The sequence below is a fragment of the Sylvia atricapilla genome, chromosome 6 (assembly GCF_009819655.1).
Source record: "Sylvia atricapilla isolate bSylAtr1 chromosome 6, bSylAtr1.pri, whole genome shotgun sequence".
In the NCBI taxonomy this organism is placed as follows: domain Eukaryota; kingdom Metazoa; phylum Chordata; class Aves; order Passeriformes; family Sylviidae; genus Sylvia; species Sylvia atricapilla.
Genome location: NC_089145.1, coordinates 38963880 through 38980782, shown reverse-complemented (window position 1 = coordinate 38980782; position 16903 = coordinate 38963880). Strand labels below are relative to the sequence as shown.

At 48.2% G+C, this 16903-nt stretch overlaps 1 protein-coding gene across 1 annotated transcript in view; it reads right to left on the bottom strand.

The window, feature by feature from the left end:
• Positions 1-16903, bottom strand: part of DAAM1 (dishevelled associated activator of morphogenesis 1) — a 91572-nt gene that overhangs the window by 39983 nt on the left and 34686 nt on the right. Inside the window, exons 3-4 of the mRNA XM_066321600.1 lie at positions 14286-14509; positions 714-803 (exon numbers count right to left, since the gene is read on the bottom strand). Coding sequence (XP_066177697.1) covers positions 714-803; positions 14286-14468 — 273 coding nt within the window. The 5' untranslated portion in view covers positions 14469-14509. The remainder of the gene's footprint in view (positions 1-713; positions 804-14285; positions 14510-16903) is intronic.

The window sequence follows — 16903 nt, the reverse complement described above, 5'->3', positions numbered from 1 at the left end:
AACAGCAGGAGAAAAGAGGCACTTACAGCAGTGAGCAGCCTTTGAGTGGGGCCAGTGACTGCCAGCCCCTGCAGCCAGGTGAGGGGCACAGGGGCAAATTAGGGAATGGAATCACAGGCCCCTAGAATGGTTTGGGTTGACAGGAACCTTAAAGGACACCTGCCACCACAGCAGGTTCCTCCAAACCCCATCCAACCTGGCCTGAAACACTTCCAGGGATGGGGCATCCACAGCTTCTCTAGGCAAGCTGTGCCAGTGTGTCAACACCCTGACTGTAAAAACCTTTTTCCTTTTATCTAACCTAAATAAACTTCCAGTTTTAAATCCTCCCCTTGTCCTACCACAACAGCCCCTATTATAAAGTCTGTCCTCATCTGTTTTATAAGCCCCCTTTAGGTACTGGGAGGGGCTCTAAGGAGATGGTGAGCAGCCCCTCACCCCTGCAAGGCCAACCTCAGTGCCCACAGAGTTCTACGTGGCCCTGATGTGCTGGCAGGGATGAGCAGGGGGTTGGGGACACCCATGTGGGTTGTGGGGACAGCCCCTCCAGCCTGAACGGGCTGGGGACCAAAGACCTTGTCACTCCAGGAACAGGTACGCTTCTGTGACACCCCAAATACCACCTGGCATCCCAAGTGAGCTGTGTCCTTCCCCCCAGCTCCTCCCCATCCTGCATGAGAGGGAAGAGGCTCAGCACTCAGCAAGTCTCTCACTTTTTTCTTGCTGCAGTAGATCTGCCACTTCTTCTCCGCCGGCAGCGCAAACATGGCCTCTCTGTGCTTGTCCGTGAGGTCAAGTTCATCCTGCAAAGGGGAAAACAAACACAAAACATGCAGCTTGAGCACACAAACAGGTGATGGCACACACACAACCCCCCAGACAAGCAGTGTAGATCCATGTGGGGCCACGCCACAGCGCAGACATGACCCCACAGCATCACCCCAGGACTCTCCCTTTGTCAGGGCAATGACACCAATTTTAATCCCGTTCTTGCTGACCTCTCCTGACTCTGGGCTGCAAGCTTCCCTTCCCTGCAAACCTCCCTGACATCTCCTTCAGTGCTTTTAAAGGCTGTAAGTTGTGGGTTTGTTATCTTGCTTTATATATATTACTACATACTAAAACTTCAAAATCTAAGATTTCCACCTTGGGATATTATACACCTCTATTCAAACTACACACCTATAATCCTAGTGCTATCACCCAACTTTAGAAGCCTATTCTACGGCCTTGGGTCAAATGCAGTGCCTTCTTAAGAGTCAGTGCCTGCTAGCACAGAAAGTCTAAAATTCTCAGCTTCCAGGATTCCAACAGTAAGTGTTTTGGAAAGGACATACATGAAGCCATCACAGCTGCCCACAGGATACACACTGACAGCTTCAGGGGAGCAATCTCATCTCAGACACACACTGCAAAGAAAAATTTGAACAGGATCTTTCCTTTTTATCATCACTGGAGCACCTCACCCCGAGTGGTCCAGCCCATTTCCATTGCTGACACCCTCATATCATCAAAAACTGTAGGTGCTTTGGCTTCTGCTTTGTTTTCCTACAGCTAAAAATAGAAAGCTCTTTCCCTAATACCTACAGCCCATAAAGAGGTACACCCTCTCCATCAAAACTGGATCACGTACTGCCTGGCAGAGATAAAGCTGTTTACTGACTGAAGCCTTTATTGGTTTATCTGATGTTTTAAAGTACACATCCATTTTCGAGTTGGAAGCTGGGTTAGCAGCGTGCCCTCCGCCGGGATGCCCGAGCATTATCAAAGCCTCATCGCTTCCTGGTGCTAGATGTAGGTCAAAGCTTTTATGAGGGAACTAAATAAAACATTCAGGCAGGGCTGGGAGGCTCGTTGCTAAAGCCAACATCGATCTCAGGACGGTGGGTGTCTTAAAATCAGCACTACTGATGGTAATCCTCATGCTGGAGGGGTTTGGGGGCAGCAGTGAGATACTGGAGAGGCTGCAGAAGGTCACAGGAAAGCCCTGCCACGGCCTCAAGCCAACTCATCCCACCCAGACAGCGGATTCAAGAGGATCCCCATTAAAAATTACACATTTATTTCCAGCAAAAAAAAAAAAAAAAAAAACCCACATGGAGAACTGTTAAAGCTTCCCTGCCTGAACAATAACACTTAGCAACTAAAACTGGCAGCTTCTGTACCCCAATCAAAGCTCCATTTGGGGAAGGCTGAGCAAGATGCCTCTGGCAAAAGATGGGTGCCTGCATCAGCAAGCCCACAGGCCACCAAGAAATTCAGCTGATCTAATTCAAGCTCATATTGCACCCAGCAGCCAAGTAAGGGAGCTTTCAGCTATCTTGTAACCCAAACCTAGGGGCCCTCCAGCACAACAACCACTGACAGAGGGCTGCCAGCAGTCCCAAAACATCTCAGAAAGGCTTATCTGTCCACTGCAGGTATTGATTTCTCTTCTGGATGAAATTACTCCTCAAAAGGAAAGGTGTTGCAGAGCTTTTTCTATTACATATTCATGGAGGAGGCTTTGCCTCTTCTCTGACCTTTTTACCCCAAATCTTCAAACCATGCTGCACAGAGCTGATGCTGGTCGAGTTCTGGAAGCAGACCTGGACACCTTTACAACAGAAAAAACCATGCTGCTACAACAGAGACTGTGGAAAAACAAAAGGATTGACAAAACCTGAGCCCAGTGTGGACACATCTCAACCTCCTGCCCCCAGGGAGGAGAACCAGCGCTAGGGACTGCTTCAACAAGTGCCATTCCCAAACATGCCCATGTCCTCACAGTTTGGGAGGCCAGAGATTGGTATCAAGCAACCAACCTCTACCTCAGCCTTGGGCAAGTCCCGTCACTCTTCCATGCCTCAAAATCAAAACTGCACTTCCCCGTTGTCTCCTCAGGCTATGAGCCAGTAAAACACCCAAGCTTTGCTCCAGCCTCAGTTCATAGAAATCATAGAATGGTTTGGGTTGGGAGAGACCTTAAATATCATTTAGTTCCAACATTCTCCACTTTCTAAACCAGCTTGCTCCCATACAACCTAGCCTTGAACACTTTTTTGAAAGTCTAAAGGTGACCAACAGGATGACACCTACGCAGGGACCTGGCTGAAATTCAGCTCATTGGAAAAGTAAATCTGGGAGTGTGGCGGAGGACAAGGGTCTCCTGAAGAATATTTACCTCTGTGGTGGGGGTTTGAGAGAAACTGCTTCCACTGTGACCCCACTTTCTGTCCATGTGAATCTGATAATTGGGCATGAAAGCACCAGCCACGCACATCTGCACTTAGGTCCTTAGAAAAATATTTACTGAAGCTTTCAAAATGCCCATGCCCTAAACAGACAACTTGTGCAAATGTTAAGATTCATTAACCAAGGAAAAAAAATCTAAATCAAGCTGAAGCCTAAGCAGGAGCAAGGGACAAAACAGAAGAACATATTAGGTAGGTGCTGGCACATGACAACGTGCAAACACATCCAAAAAAGGTGCAGAAATGCTTCTAAGTCTCACACAGCACATTTCATCGTGCCCCAGCTGTAACATGTTCAGTCATCGCAGCCCTACATCACTCAACAACACCTACCTAATGATATCTTGCAGGATGCTTGGGAGAGGTGTTTAAATAAATACTGTGTGGCACCCAGTGAATATGAAAATCCTCACAAAAAGAGTGGCTAACGACTGTCATTCGGAGCTGTAACAGTGACTCAGCTGTGAGGTGTCAGGTCTTTGCTGGTTTTTACGTCTGTGTGGGGATTCCTACCGCCACCTCCAGCCCTTTGCTTGGGCTCCCTGATGTGCATCTCAGTGCAGGCTGCTCAGAAACTGCCCCTTCCAACGCCAAAAGATCAAGAAAGGACAGGAACAGCACCTGTTTTCTGGGGGCTCATAGCTCACTGTAGAAATGTAGCTCCCACAAAGCCTTTAACGATGGAGAAGCCCGTGCAGAAATTCACACCCATATGGGCCTTCAATTAATAATCATGAGCTTGATAATTAGGTGATTCTAACTGGCAATTCATTTTATGGGCCATTTGCAATCCACACACTCCCACTACAGCGTGCCATGCTGGCAGCTGCTGAAGAGTGAGGAAACAACCAGGGGGTCAGTGTCCATCACCCTCACAGCCCTCACCCCTCGCTGCAGCCTCACCTTTCACAGCTCTGCCCCTTCCTCCTGGCTGCTTCCATGTCAGGATCTGCCAACTTCACTATTTTTAGTACTTTTCTGGAACTGGGTCAGTGGCACATAAAGAAACAGCCTCTTTTTACCACCAAAAGGAAGTCTCTGCCCAGAGTGTTTTTACTGGAAAGAGATATGCTGCTCTTAAATATTTATCCCGTACAGCTAAACTATTCACCTTTACATCAGGAAGCAGGTTTCCACATTAAATCTTCATTTGAATATGGTTTTTTTTAAAAAAAACCTCACACAGGGGAGCTTTGATTCTCAGTGTGTATTTTGCTATTTCCAGGAGGTACAACACGTCCATGCTGTGGGCTCTGCTGATGGCTCTCCACTCCAGCCAAGCAAACCTCACCCCCCATCTCTGAGCACGGCACGAGCTCCACTGAAGGTGAGATCTCACACCCTTCTCCTAAACCTACCTAAGAAATGTGTGGCTCAGCTCAGCACACAGTGAGCGCAATCCTGTGGCCAAACAAGGGGCCACTGTTTTCCCTTGGAGGACATACAGCAACACCCAGGGACAGATGTTCTCATGTCCTGCACCTCCCTGAGCCGGCAACTCAGTGGTATGAGGAGATCTCTGGTCAAATAAACCTCTGGTCAAGCAGGGCCATTGCAATGTCCAGATGGCTTTCTGATACCTCTCCAAGGAGGTAGATGCCACCACCTCTCTGGGTGGTAGCACTAGCATCTCCTACCACCTCCTGAAGGCAAAGCCAGATCAAGCCAAAAAGCCACTGGAAGAAATGTTCAAGCCTCCCAGCAGGAAAAGCATTAAGTCCAGCCTCAGACTCACAGCACAGTGCTGTTTGAGGCAAACTCCTGTCCCTGCCACTTCACTCAAGCCATGTTTTAATGAGCACCTTCCACAGACTGAGTGCCACAGGCTTTCATGAGGACAACAGGAGGGACACAGCAGGAAGCTGCAAGTCTCCTGACTTCAGCAATGACCTCCTGGATGGGTTCCTGGAGCTGGGTGAGCCCAAGTGCTGCCCACGCTTGTCCTCAGCGTGATCAGCATGGGTTTTTCCCCCACATACCACAGGTCCTTCAAGCCATCAAACATTCTGCATGAAGCATCCGGGAAGTAGAGATCAAATAAGGAACAACTCCCTGTAGAGGGGTCTGCAACTCCAAAATAGCCTTACACGTTGTAAGAAAAGAAGATGAAAAACCTTTAAATCAACAACCTTTTAATGCACCTTTCTGGCTGATAAATTGTGTAAGTGTAGTACATGGAGGAGACTGGGGGTCACCCATTGCCATAAATAATGATTATTTACAATTTGCTGGCTTGTGCTGGGTTTGTATGTCCATAAACACATATGATTACAGAAAGATAGAAAAGCTTGTTTTGGGCAGGACCATAAAGATCAGCTAATTTCAACTCATTCCCTGTGGGCAGGGATGCCACCCACTAGACCAAGCTGCTCCAAGTTCCATCCAACCTGGCTTTAAAACTTCAGGGATGAGGCATCCAAAACTTTTCTCTCTGGATTTATTTATACATATGTGTGTGCAGAGATAGATATATAGATATATACATATATCTATATATAGATATATAGATATATAGATATACACACACACACATACAGAAAGATGTCATTGGATCAACAGATGACCAACACAAGAAACAGCAAGTGAATTTACTCCTGGTGGATGGATGTACAGAGTTTAAAAACTTCTGTAAGCGAGGCTATAGCATGTAAAGATGAGATCTCTTGCATCATCAAATGAAGCATGAGAGAGATCTAAGATTGTTCAAAAAATCTGGGGAAAAAAATAGAAGGGAGAAACAAAATGTGAACTTTTTGGTCACATTTGGCATTAAGGGGTCCAGCATGGGAATTAAAAAGTCAATAAATAACGGCCCGTTGAAGCCTGCACCACCTTCCTTTCTCAGAGGTCATATTGCTTTTTCACTCTCTTCCAGGCATTCTTCTCCAAGTTCATCAATTTGATTTATCCCAGAACGCTGTGGTGTCAGGGGAAATGGCAATCAGCATTTTTCCCCCCATTCCTCATCTCGTGTTTTTCCGCTGCCGGCCGGCACGGCTGGAGCAGCAGCTGCTGCCTCCACTGCCAGCTCTGCTTGCCTTCAGCAAACCCCTGCCTCAGAACACACCCTACTCAGCTCCTTGTTTTCTCTTTAAGCTGTTTTCTTGGGGAAAAAAAAAAAAAAAAAAAAAAAAAAAAAAAAAAAAAAGACACTTTAATCCTTATTAATTGTGGCTGTTAAAAAAAAAAAAAAAAAAAAAAAAAAAAAAAAAAAAAAAAAAACAAACAAACCTCCACACCCAATCCAGTAGGAGGAGGAGAGCTCCTCCAGCTTCAGCTTTATTTAGGCAACTATAATTCCCAGTGTATGCAGATTTGTCTCAGGGGCTTTTTTTAAAGTCTTTTGTTTTTATTATCACTAATAAAAATGCCTCCTCCTCAGCACACTTCTTTTCAGCTGCAGAATCCTGAGAGCTTAAAAACAACTCTTCAGACAAGCCAGCCCCTGCTAATATTATCACTGTGTATTTTTAATTTCTCCATGACAACCTGCAGCTGCAATTACAGAACATGAAAAATCAACTATTCATATTTCTTAATGAATAAGCATAACAGATAAAAGATTACTCATTTTGCCTTTATCATGTAATGAATTTCCTGAGAAAAGGAAATTGCTCACAGCCAAGTGAATGAGTAGCAGCAACAAGGAAAAACAGAAGCACTTCAAAGTGCTCATGCCTAGTTAACCTCCTCCCACAATGAATTTTTCCTCCTAGTCTCAGGAAGACCCCAATCCACCCTGCTCAGTTATTGACCTGAACACATTGGACAGACATAAATAAAATATATATTCCTTCCTTCTTCTGCAGGAAAGATTATGGCCATCAATAGCTGATTTAGCCCTCCAATAAACTCCAGCTGCAATTGATTCATGTTGCCACTAGTTCAAACACCTAACCTAGGCAGACAGCATGTAATGCTTTAATATTTTAATTCAATTAATTATTTTAACAGGCTAAAGGTTTCAAAGCTACTTATAACTCAATATTAGTGTATTTTAAGAGAGGTATCTACTTAAGTTTCTCCTTCTTTTTTCTTATCATATATATATCTGTAACCTCACATACACTCTTTTTTTTTAATGTTATTTATTGAGCTCGGCCTCCTGTGACCTTTTCACCGACCTCATCTAGAAAACCTTTCTCCCATTTTAATTAACCCAGGGTACTTTTCCAGCCTGAGTTATTGATCTACACAGTTTCACCCTGCAGAGCACTCTCAGATCTAGAAGCCCTGCAGGTGCATCATCAGTGCAGTTTTTCCACACAATTATACATACACCCTGAAAAAACAACAAAAATATGTCTCAGCCTATTATCTACTACTGTGACAGCTCAAATGGTTTCAATCCAATCCATCAGAGCTGGGGACGGCTGTCCTTTGGTGGGTGCACCACCATAATAAAGCACAGAGCTGGAAAATAAGTAAGGTTTCAAATGTGGACCTCTCACCTCTTTACAGAACCAAGGCAGCAGCTCCCTTTTCAGTGTGATTTTTACACTGCTTCTGCTGCTGGCATCCCAGGGAGCTGCTCAAGCTGGAAATCAAGCCAACAGGTCAAGTGTGGCTCCAGATGTCCCCTTCCTGACAAGGATGCTCAGGTAGGAACACTGTGGATGGTTGGTCTGTGGCTAAACCGTGGCAAGGTTTCCCCAGATAATGCTCTGGGAAGGATCTCAAGGAGCTGGATGGAATTAGAGGCTACAAAGCCCCACACCAACTTGATCCTGAAAGTTCCCCAAGAAGTACCACTCTGGCTGTGGGACCTAAAGAATGCAGTCATGGGAAGCAGAGGCCAGCTATGGCCTGATGCTGGTGGAGCAACAGAGGATGGAAATGGGCACCCGGATGGGACAAGTCCTCATCCCCCACAGGCCTGGCTTCAGCCACACCTGGCATCCTAATGGCATTTTTAAGAACTTACTCTGGTGCAAGGAAGGGTCACCCTGAGAGGAGGTTACTTCTGACCAAGACTGGATGAGACTTGGAGCAATCTGGTCTGGTGGAAAGTGTTCCTGTCCATGGCAGGGGGGGTGGAATGAGATGATCTTTAAGGCTCCCTTCCAACCCAAATCATTCTGTGATTTCTATGATTTCAGGGTCTGACACCCAGCAAGATGCCATGTGCAAGCAGGCATCAGACTGGCTTATAACTGTTGGGTGTGGTTGGGAAAGGGGAACTGACCCCTGCAAATAACAGTATTAACTTGAACACTGGAGTTCATGGGAATTGGGATTCCTGAGTAGGCAGGGTCCTCCCTGCAGGGCTGAGAAAGCTTGGTCTGCCAAAAGCTGACCTTGGTGATGTTCCCACGCTGAGGAACACTCGGACTCTGCCAACAAGAAGATACCACAGCAGCACAGACAGCGTCCACTTGTATCTGCAGATGGATACAAGGCAGGCACAGGCTATTCCCAGCAGGAATGCTTCCAGCTGAGCATGGTGATAGAGAACAACTCATCTGCTGTCCAATCCTGCTCATAACTCCAGCAACGCCACCCAACCACTGAGCAGGCAGGAAGAAGACTGCTGCTGGAGCAGGTTCCACATCCAAAGAGGCTGGTACCCTCCATGGTGACCTGTGCCAGAAATACTGGGAGCAAGTGCAAGCCAAAAACCTAAATGCCTCAATTAAGGTCACTGATGCATTACCAAATGAGCTGCCCAGGCATCTCCCAGGGATGTGGCCTCCTCTTTTACGAAGTGCAAAGTGGAAAGCATTTAGCAGGTAGACTATATTATTTTTCCACTTCGCTTGTACTCCCTCCTGGAAACAAAGGGGTTCCTTATGTGCTCTCTGCCTTCAGCTGAGATTCACATTGTGCTGTAACATGGCTCCTTTGTAAAATCAGGGGTTGGGAACAGCATGTTTTTTGGGCAAGCCCCCACGCTGGTTTGTAACAGTAATAGATACTGCAGTTACAGAGCTGTTCTTGCTGAAATGCAGTGTTCCTCAGTGGATTGGTTCATTCAGGTCCAGGGAACACACGTAGGCAGAAAACCCTTATTTTCTGACCAAGTAGGTGTGTGAGTTCTCTATCAGATGCTTGCCTATCAAAAAGTACATTCAGAGATTAACTGGGAGGGTGTTAACAACACGAGGTGATGAAAACAAGCGCCGTGAGCACTGGGCTGGGATGGGAGCCTGGCAGGTCCAGACTGTTCACACCTGAAAAACAGAAAGTGGGCACACAGATCTCTGCAGAGTGAATTTAAAAGTAGCTCTTAACAGTCATTCGGTTTGCCTTCTTAAAAGTGATTCCTAAGCCAAGGGAGCTTGGTTTTGAGAGACAGCAGTGGGATGGGGTAGGAGCTCCATGCCGGCTATGGATTGACTCTGTAGGAAGGGCTTGCCCAGAACACAAGGGCTACTGCAATTGTAATTTTTTCCAGACACCAACCACACACTTTTCTTTGCAGATATAGGGGAAACGGCTTTGGTCACCATTCAGTGGTTCTCAAAATTCTGAAGTCCTTCATGCTGGAAGGACCAAGCAGCAAAACACAACAGCTGACCTGCAAGCATGAAATGCAAAGCTTGGCTTTGCAGCTGATCCCTCAGCTGCTACTTAAAAGCCGTGTTGTTTTGCAAAGCCCAAAACCTCATACTTTCTCCTTATTGGATTAGAAACCGGGGGGGAAAGCACATTACTGAAGTTCCTAAGTACAACTGGATATCACTAGCAATGAGTTCCCAGCCCAGAGCTGTTATTGACACACAGCAGTGCTCACGCTGATCACACCACCAATTTCTCCTCACGTTTATAAGCTCCCTGTTCAAGCAGCACATAAAACAGCCATCATCCCAGCATGTCAAGGGGAAGGGAAGGCACAGCTCCAAGGGACAGTTATGCATGGAGAATCCTGCCCCAGAACTGCACATCATGAGCCACAGACCCATCGACCACCACGAAGTATTTCAAAGATTTAATGTCTGTGACAAGGGATACTATCTCCTATCTATCTCCTGATAGCAACCAGAGAGCAGCTTGGATGAAATGCATTAGTTGCCCCAAGTACAGCAAAAACAAATGCTGTGGTAAATCTTATAAGCTGCCAGAGACCTTTTTATTGTTCCTCAGGCTCACAAGTTTCCACTACTTCATAAAGCAGCAGGGATGAATACAGCCATGTGAGGGGAAGGCATAAAGCCCAGGCAACATCAGTGGGCAAAGGCCTGCACCCATCCCGAGTCTGGGCTGCTGGGCACACTGCACACACAGCCACTCACCTCCTGGTGTCACCTCTCCAAATCCGAAAAAACTTGTCAGCTGCTGGAGTCTGGGCAGAGGGACCCAGAGAAGGTTACCTGCTCTGGTTTCACAGGCTAAAAACGGGCTGCTGTACATCACAGGCAGGATGCAGTGCTGGATGGAGGCTGCTCTAATTTTTTCTGCACCACTAACTCGGGAGTGAAAAGGCTGCGAAGCCCCAGTGGGAGCAGTAAATGGAATTTCCTCAAAGCCTGGGGAAGACAAGCGTTGAGGAATGTCTGAGGCAGCATCTCCTCTGAACCCATCCCTCCACCAGCAGGGATGCAGGCTGGGAGCAGGGTGTGGGATGAGGGAGAGGCAGCATCTTGTGCTTCAGAGATGAGCAAAACCACACCAGACTCAACAGCTCCTCTGAGCATCCAAGCTACCTGAGGAGTCATCAGAGCATCACTCTCACTTTGCAGGGATGGAGATGCCACTGTGACCCACCTCACTGTGAGGAGAGGGGTCCTGGGTCATGCTGGGGCTCCTCCTACTCTCTCCAAACCAAGGCATCCCAGCCCAGTGCACACCACCACACACAGAGCATTTCATTGCAAGCCTTGGAGTGACAAGGAGTGTTAAGCAGATATAAAGGACATCAGTCATTCACCCATCTGCTGGAAAGTCTAGTTGCTGGCGGAAAATAGAGAGGATTGTTATGGCAAGATCTACCATATGGCACCATTATGTGGAGCTTTGCAAGTGCTTTCTGTGACTGTGCAAGCAAGATTTCAGCCTTTGAAGAAATGCTGTATTGTTAGCTTGGATAGGCAGGAGCCTCTTGAAAGAAGCTGTGGCAGATGGCACAGCTTTGTTCTCTTGGTTTGCAGGCAGCTTGTGCAACCCCCAGATTTCCTCCTCTCGGGGGCACAGTGATCAGTGATCCTCCTGATGTGTCCTGAGGGACGACTGATGACTCCTAAAACTCCTTAAATCCCATGGATGCTGCCTGGCAGGTGCCATACTACTGCACTAGCCTCAGGAAGCAAACGCTGCCTACCCAAGCCAGCAAGACACGGAGGTGTTGATGCACGGAAAGCTGCACAAAACCTTAAAGCACTGCCCCAGCCAAAAGAGCTGCAAATCAGTAAATCTTGCTGAAATACCCTGCTTTTGTTAGTGCCTCTCTGCCAGCACCTGCTCCTCCCTGGGTGGCTGAGCCTGGCCGGAGCCCCGGCAGGACAGGGGACAAAGAAAAGCCTTTCAGACAGGGCCGGTGCCTGCCTGAGCGACATCCCAACAATGCTCCAACAAAACCCATTCAGAGCAGGCTGGGGGAGAGGAGAGAAAGGGAAAAGGTTCCTCTGGGAGGAAGTGGTGATCAGTCATTGACCACAACAACATCTGCATCTGCCTTGAGCCAGGGAAAAGCCCCTGCCTGCTGCATATGGCTGGCTGGGACAGAGAGCATCGTCCCTGCAGTCTGGGATGAAGATCAGGCATTTCTTATTGCTGAAATTTGTGCCCAGGTGAAAAAAAAAAATCCCATTTCCCCATAGTTCCTATTGCAATTATGTGAAAAACATTTGCACAGACACAGAATAAACCCCTAACTATTTATCTATTCTATTTACCTATCCTAATTAAAATCCAAAGTGTCCATCTAACAAAAAACAGGCCAAAAAACAGACACTGGGAGAGCAGCCCAAGCCTTTAGCTGACCTTGGAGTTACAGCTGCTCCATGTCCCTCTGCAGCTCAGGCCCTCATCCTCTGCTGCTGGCACCGGACAATCACCAACTTCTTACACTGTGGAGTTTCCTGCCTCAGATCAACAAGGCACACTTACAAACACACAAAGCTCAGGGAATATTTTGCAGGATGGCTCCAAAAAGAAAGGGACTTCGCCCTTCAATGTAAGCAGCAGGCTGGGATCTGTGGAGCAGGGATCCCACTCTGCTGTTTGTGTCTGTGGGAGGATTGTCCATGCCAAGGGACCAAATTTACTCCTGCAATGTCCCCAAAGATACCCCCCATCCCAGGCCTGAAATCCTCCATCCCTCCCACTCTGATCCCCGATGTAAACAAGTAGGGCAGAGAAGTTACGATGAGGCTGCAAGAGCAGAGTTGGCAAAGGACCAACTCCAGCTGGCAAAGCCTCCAGATCCCCTCCAGCCCCTTTAACTTCCCTGAGCCCAATGGGCTGAGACAGAGCAGGACTTTGGAGGGAGCCCTAGTCCCACAAAGCAGGCACAAGCCATCCCACCCAGGAGGGCCAAGCACGATGGCATCGGGCTCCCACAGGCGTGAAGATCAGCCCAGCACCTCTGAGTGCTTCCTCTGTCTCTCTTCCAAATGTTACACAGTCGGTTTGTACAGGAACAGTGGGATACTTTCCAAACCATTTAACTAATGCTGAAATTTAATACCCCGCACCAACAGGTTACAGAGAGCAAGAAGGAGCCGTTGTAAGGACAGGGTTGGGGGGGCTTGCAACTTCACTCCCCTGAATGGGAATCTGCCTTCTTGTGCCCACAGGACAGAGCTTGGCTTCCCCCTCCCTCCCACCCACAGCTGGCTTGGGTTGAGATCTGCCTGATGGGTTTTTTGGGGAGCCAGGGGGTCGCAGCTCCTCGTGCAGGAGCACGGTGGGCACACAGTGTTCCCCTCCCTGCATGACCCCAGTCCCCAGAGGCCAGTGTGGCTCCTGCTGCCAGCATGCCCTGGAGCAGCAGCTGCCTCCGGGCCTTTTTCTCACCCTTGGCTGGGAAAAAATAACTAAAAAGCTCAACAGCATGGAGAATGACCGGGGAGCAGAAGGGCCACACCAAGGTGTGCCCCAGGCTGGACTGGCTCCTGCCTTGCTGCACACACAGAGGTTTCCTGTGGCACTGCCACTCCACAAAGCATCTAGATGAGTTTGGAAGAGATGTTTTTTGAAATCCTGGGCTGAGATGAGGTACACAGACTCGGTGGGACTCCAACAAATAAGCCTCCAGAGATGCCCTCTTCAGCCCAACAAGCCTTTGGCTGGGGCATGGGAAAAGGGATCCACAGGAAAGAATTTCCTCAGGAAAACCTGATTTGGCCAAGTTATCAGTAAAGAATAAATTGGGACAGAGACAGCCACTTCTCCTGAACAAACCCAACCTGACCAGAAGGGTCCTGCTGCAGGGACACCTCATCCCCACTGTGCTGTGCTGGTGTCCTGGTCTGCCACACCCTGCCCTTGTAGGATGTCTTGTCAAAACCAGCTTTTATAATACAAACTGGAGCTTTACCAAGAGTCCCAGCTCAACAGGTCCATGCTGCCTGGCATCTAATGGGATGTGCTGTACCTTGAGATGTGACTGACCAGTGTCACAATTCCAAGCTCTCTCTATGCATCCAAGCATGGTAAGAAAACCTCATTTCACTGCTGAATGAACTTGAAGTAGAACACCATCCAAAATACCACACCAAAATGTTTCTGCTTAGAGGAAATTAAAGCTTTCTTTGGCTGTCAATTTTTTTTCTTAATCCATGTCTTTCCGGGCTTTGGAGCCAAGGGATAAAGAAACAATATCCTAACTTTCCAAATCTCAGTGTAGCCCACACCTGACAATTTCTGTGAAGCTGAGTGCCCAGCAAGTAACGTCATTTTGCACCTACGGAGAACCCCCTGCTATAAGAAATTAAGAGTTTCTAATGAGAGAGACCATCCCAAACTGGCAGTTCTTCAGCGAGGAGTGGAGCTCGGGCTTCAGCAACAGCAGCCATAGTTTGCCTCAAAACCAAGGCTGCAAAGCTAGAGTTGAAGAGCTAGAGTAGAAGAAACCCCAAAACTAGAACGGAAATGGAGAAGTCTCCTACTCACCACCAGCTCGGTGAACATGGCATCCAGCTCCTCCACCGGTGGCATGGGCAGCGAGGGCTCCATGGTCTGCAGGGCAAAGCTGCTGTCATTGCGCAGCCGGTACGTGATCTCGGGGTGGTCGCTGCTGCGGAAGCAGCAGAAGATGAAGGAGATCCCCCGGCCGCTCCTCTTCCTCGGGGCCATGGCCACAATCCTCTGTGTCCCTCCCTGCTGGGCACTAGATCCTGCAGGGAAGAGAAGAGTGGAGGCTGGAGCAGCCGCCCCGCAGCGCTGCGCTCCCGTCCCGCGGTGGGAGGAGGAATCGAGCCACCCACGCGCTCGGCACGGAGGGGAAGAGCAGAGACAGTTTCCATGCCAAATATTTCTGCTCAGATTTGACGTTTACAGTCCTGGCAACCTTGACGACCACGCAAATTAAAAAGATGGATTTGCTTTGCCTCGTGCCAGAGCTGGCAGCAGCAGGGGTCACGCCACTGTCCCCGTGTGATGAGGAGTCCTGGCCCCACGGCTCTTGCCAAATCTGCCTCAACCTCCCCATGCCATGGCAGCCAGGCCAGCCCCACTCACACCCACACCTCATATCCCCTCATGCCAGGGGTACAGAAAATTCAGGAGACTGCTGTCAGAACAGCTGGATGTGCTTGGGGCCACCAGGTCCCCACCATGGGTGATTCAATCCTTGAAGACCTCATGTGGCTCAGCATGCCTCAAGCTACAGACAGCAGCAGAGCTGAAAAAATATCCTGCACGCTTCCCCCAACTCCTAAACGTCCACCAGCAACCCCCAGTACGGCGGCCCTTTTTCATGGAAAGTTTTGCTTGGCTTTAATTAGATAAACCTTACTTGTAGCTCCAGTAAATATTTACAAGACGCTGATTTCAGCTGATAAAAATCACACGGTGTCGGTAGCTCAGATTTTCCTAAGCAATGCTGACATCGGGCATCACTTGCCCTGGTGGCTGCTTGGGTTTTACTGATTCCTGAAACTCTGGGACCAAAAAGACAGGAACCATGTGCCCTGCCTGCCTAATGACAGCAAGGACCAAGCAAAAGCTGCCCCAAAATTGGGACTCTTAAGTCAACAACACAAGAGGAGGGTCACCTGTGAGGAATGAGGAGTGTGGAGAAACAGTGTAATGAGAAAAATCAACCAGCCAAGTAGGGAATTTCTGAAAGTCTAAACATTTGTCTTACAAAGTTACACACCCACATATTTTATCTCTGCGAAACAAGACACTGAGATGTTAAGAGACTGGACAAACAGCCAAGGTTGAAATATGGATGACTCAGATTTATTAACAAAGCTATGAAGAGACTCGGGGAAAAAAGGTCAGCATTTAGAAAGGAGTGTCTGATCTCCCTGGAGCCTGCCGTTCCCTCCAACTATGGATTTATACAGCAGAACAAACAGCTGCTGTGCCCTGTGGAGAGACTGGGCTAGGGTCAGACCTGAGGTCACACCCTGCACCACCACAGCATGGCAAACACTGCCCTCTGAAAGCAGGGACTCTGCAGAAAATTCAGGCTCTGCCCACAGTTCTTAAGCCGAGGATTTGACCCTTGAAATGATCTCGATGGCACGTTTTTAGCACATGGTGTAATCATCTGCTGAACCACGGAGGATGGGGAACAGCTCTTGGATCTTCACGCAGGATAATCCCAGGCTGTGCAATTGCTCTGTGCCCAGCCTGAAGAATCCCCCCCTCTTCTTGAAGGGCCCCAAATCTCATTTCACATTTTTACATCTTGGATGTAGAAATATGCAGCCACTGGAGGAATTTCAGCTGCCATGAAAGCTCTCTCATCACGGCTCCCCAGCAGCCAGCACCGCAGCAAATCCATTAGTTGCCTGCTGGCATCCCCCCCGGTGTCAGCAGGGTTTGGGGACCTGCTGCAGAGCTCCTCTCCTAAAGAAGGCAGGGAAACAAAAAGCCAAAGGCACACGGATTTCTGTCTGCTCCAACACGGAAGAAAACACTGCAGGTTTGGGTTTTAAAGAGTCACAAGGAACAGGGTGCAAAGGGAGATGCTGGTGGCTGCCCAGCACAGGAGCTCTGTCCCAACCTCCACTGGGTCCTCAGACATGCAAAGTTTGCCCACTTGGTCATTCCAAGTCCATGAGTACAGCCACACAACTCCCAAAGCAGCATCTGATCCTGCCCCAGGAGCTGGTCTGGAGCAAACAGATCCAACTCTTCCACAGCGCATTTTCCACCCCCTTTTCAACAGCATGTCAACCACGTCCTGCTGCTACACACAAGCTCTGACTTGGCCTTACAAAAACGTGAGGAAAGCTTTTATCAGAACAACACCTGCCCTTCAGAGATACGCACTCCTGACAACGTTTTATGAGCAGTCTGAATGGCAGACCAAAAGGCAAGGTTTTATTTAGGGGTTTAAAGCAGACGGCCATGTAGCAACCAAGACAAGGTACTTCTGAGCTGCTCCCAGCTCTGGAGCTATTGAGGCTTCTCATTTTCATCTATAAACAATTTAAAAAACCAAACCACCCTATAATGTAGACTGAGTGGGCTGTAGGTTATTAGCAACCAAGGCTAAAAAAAGGTTAGGGAGAGAATATGTTAGCTACCAGGCAAATAGTATTAAACCTTCAGAA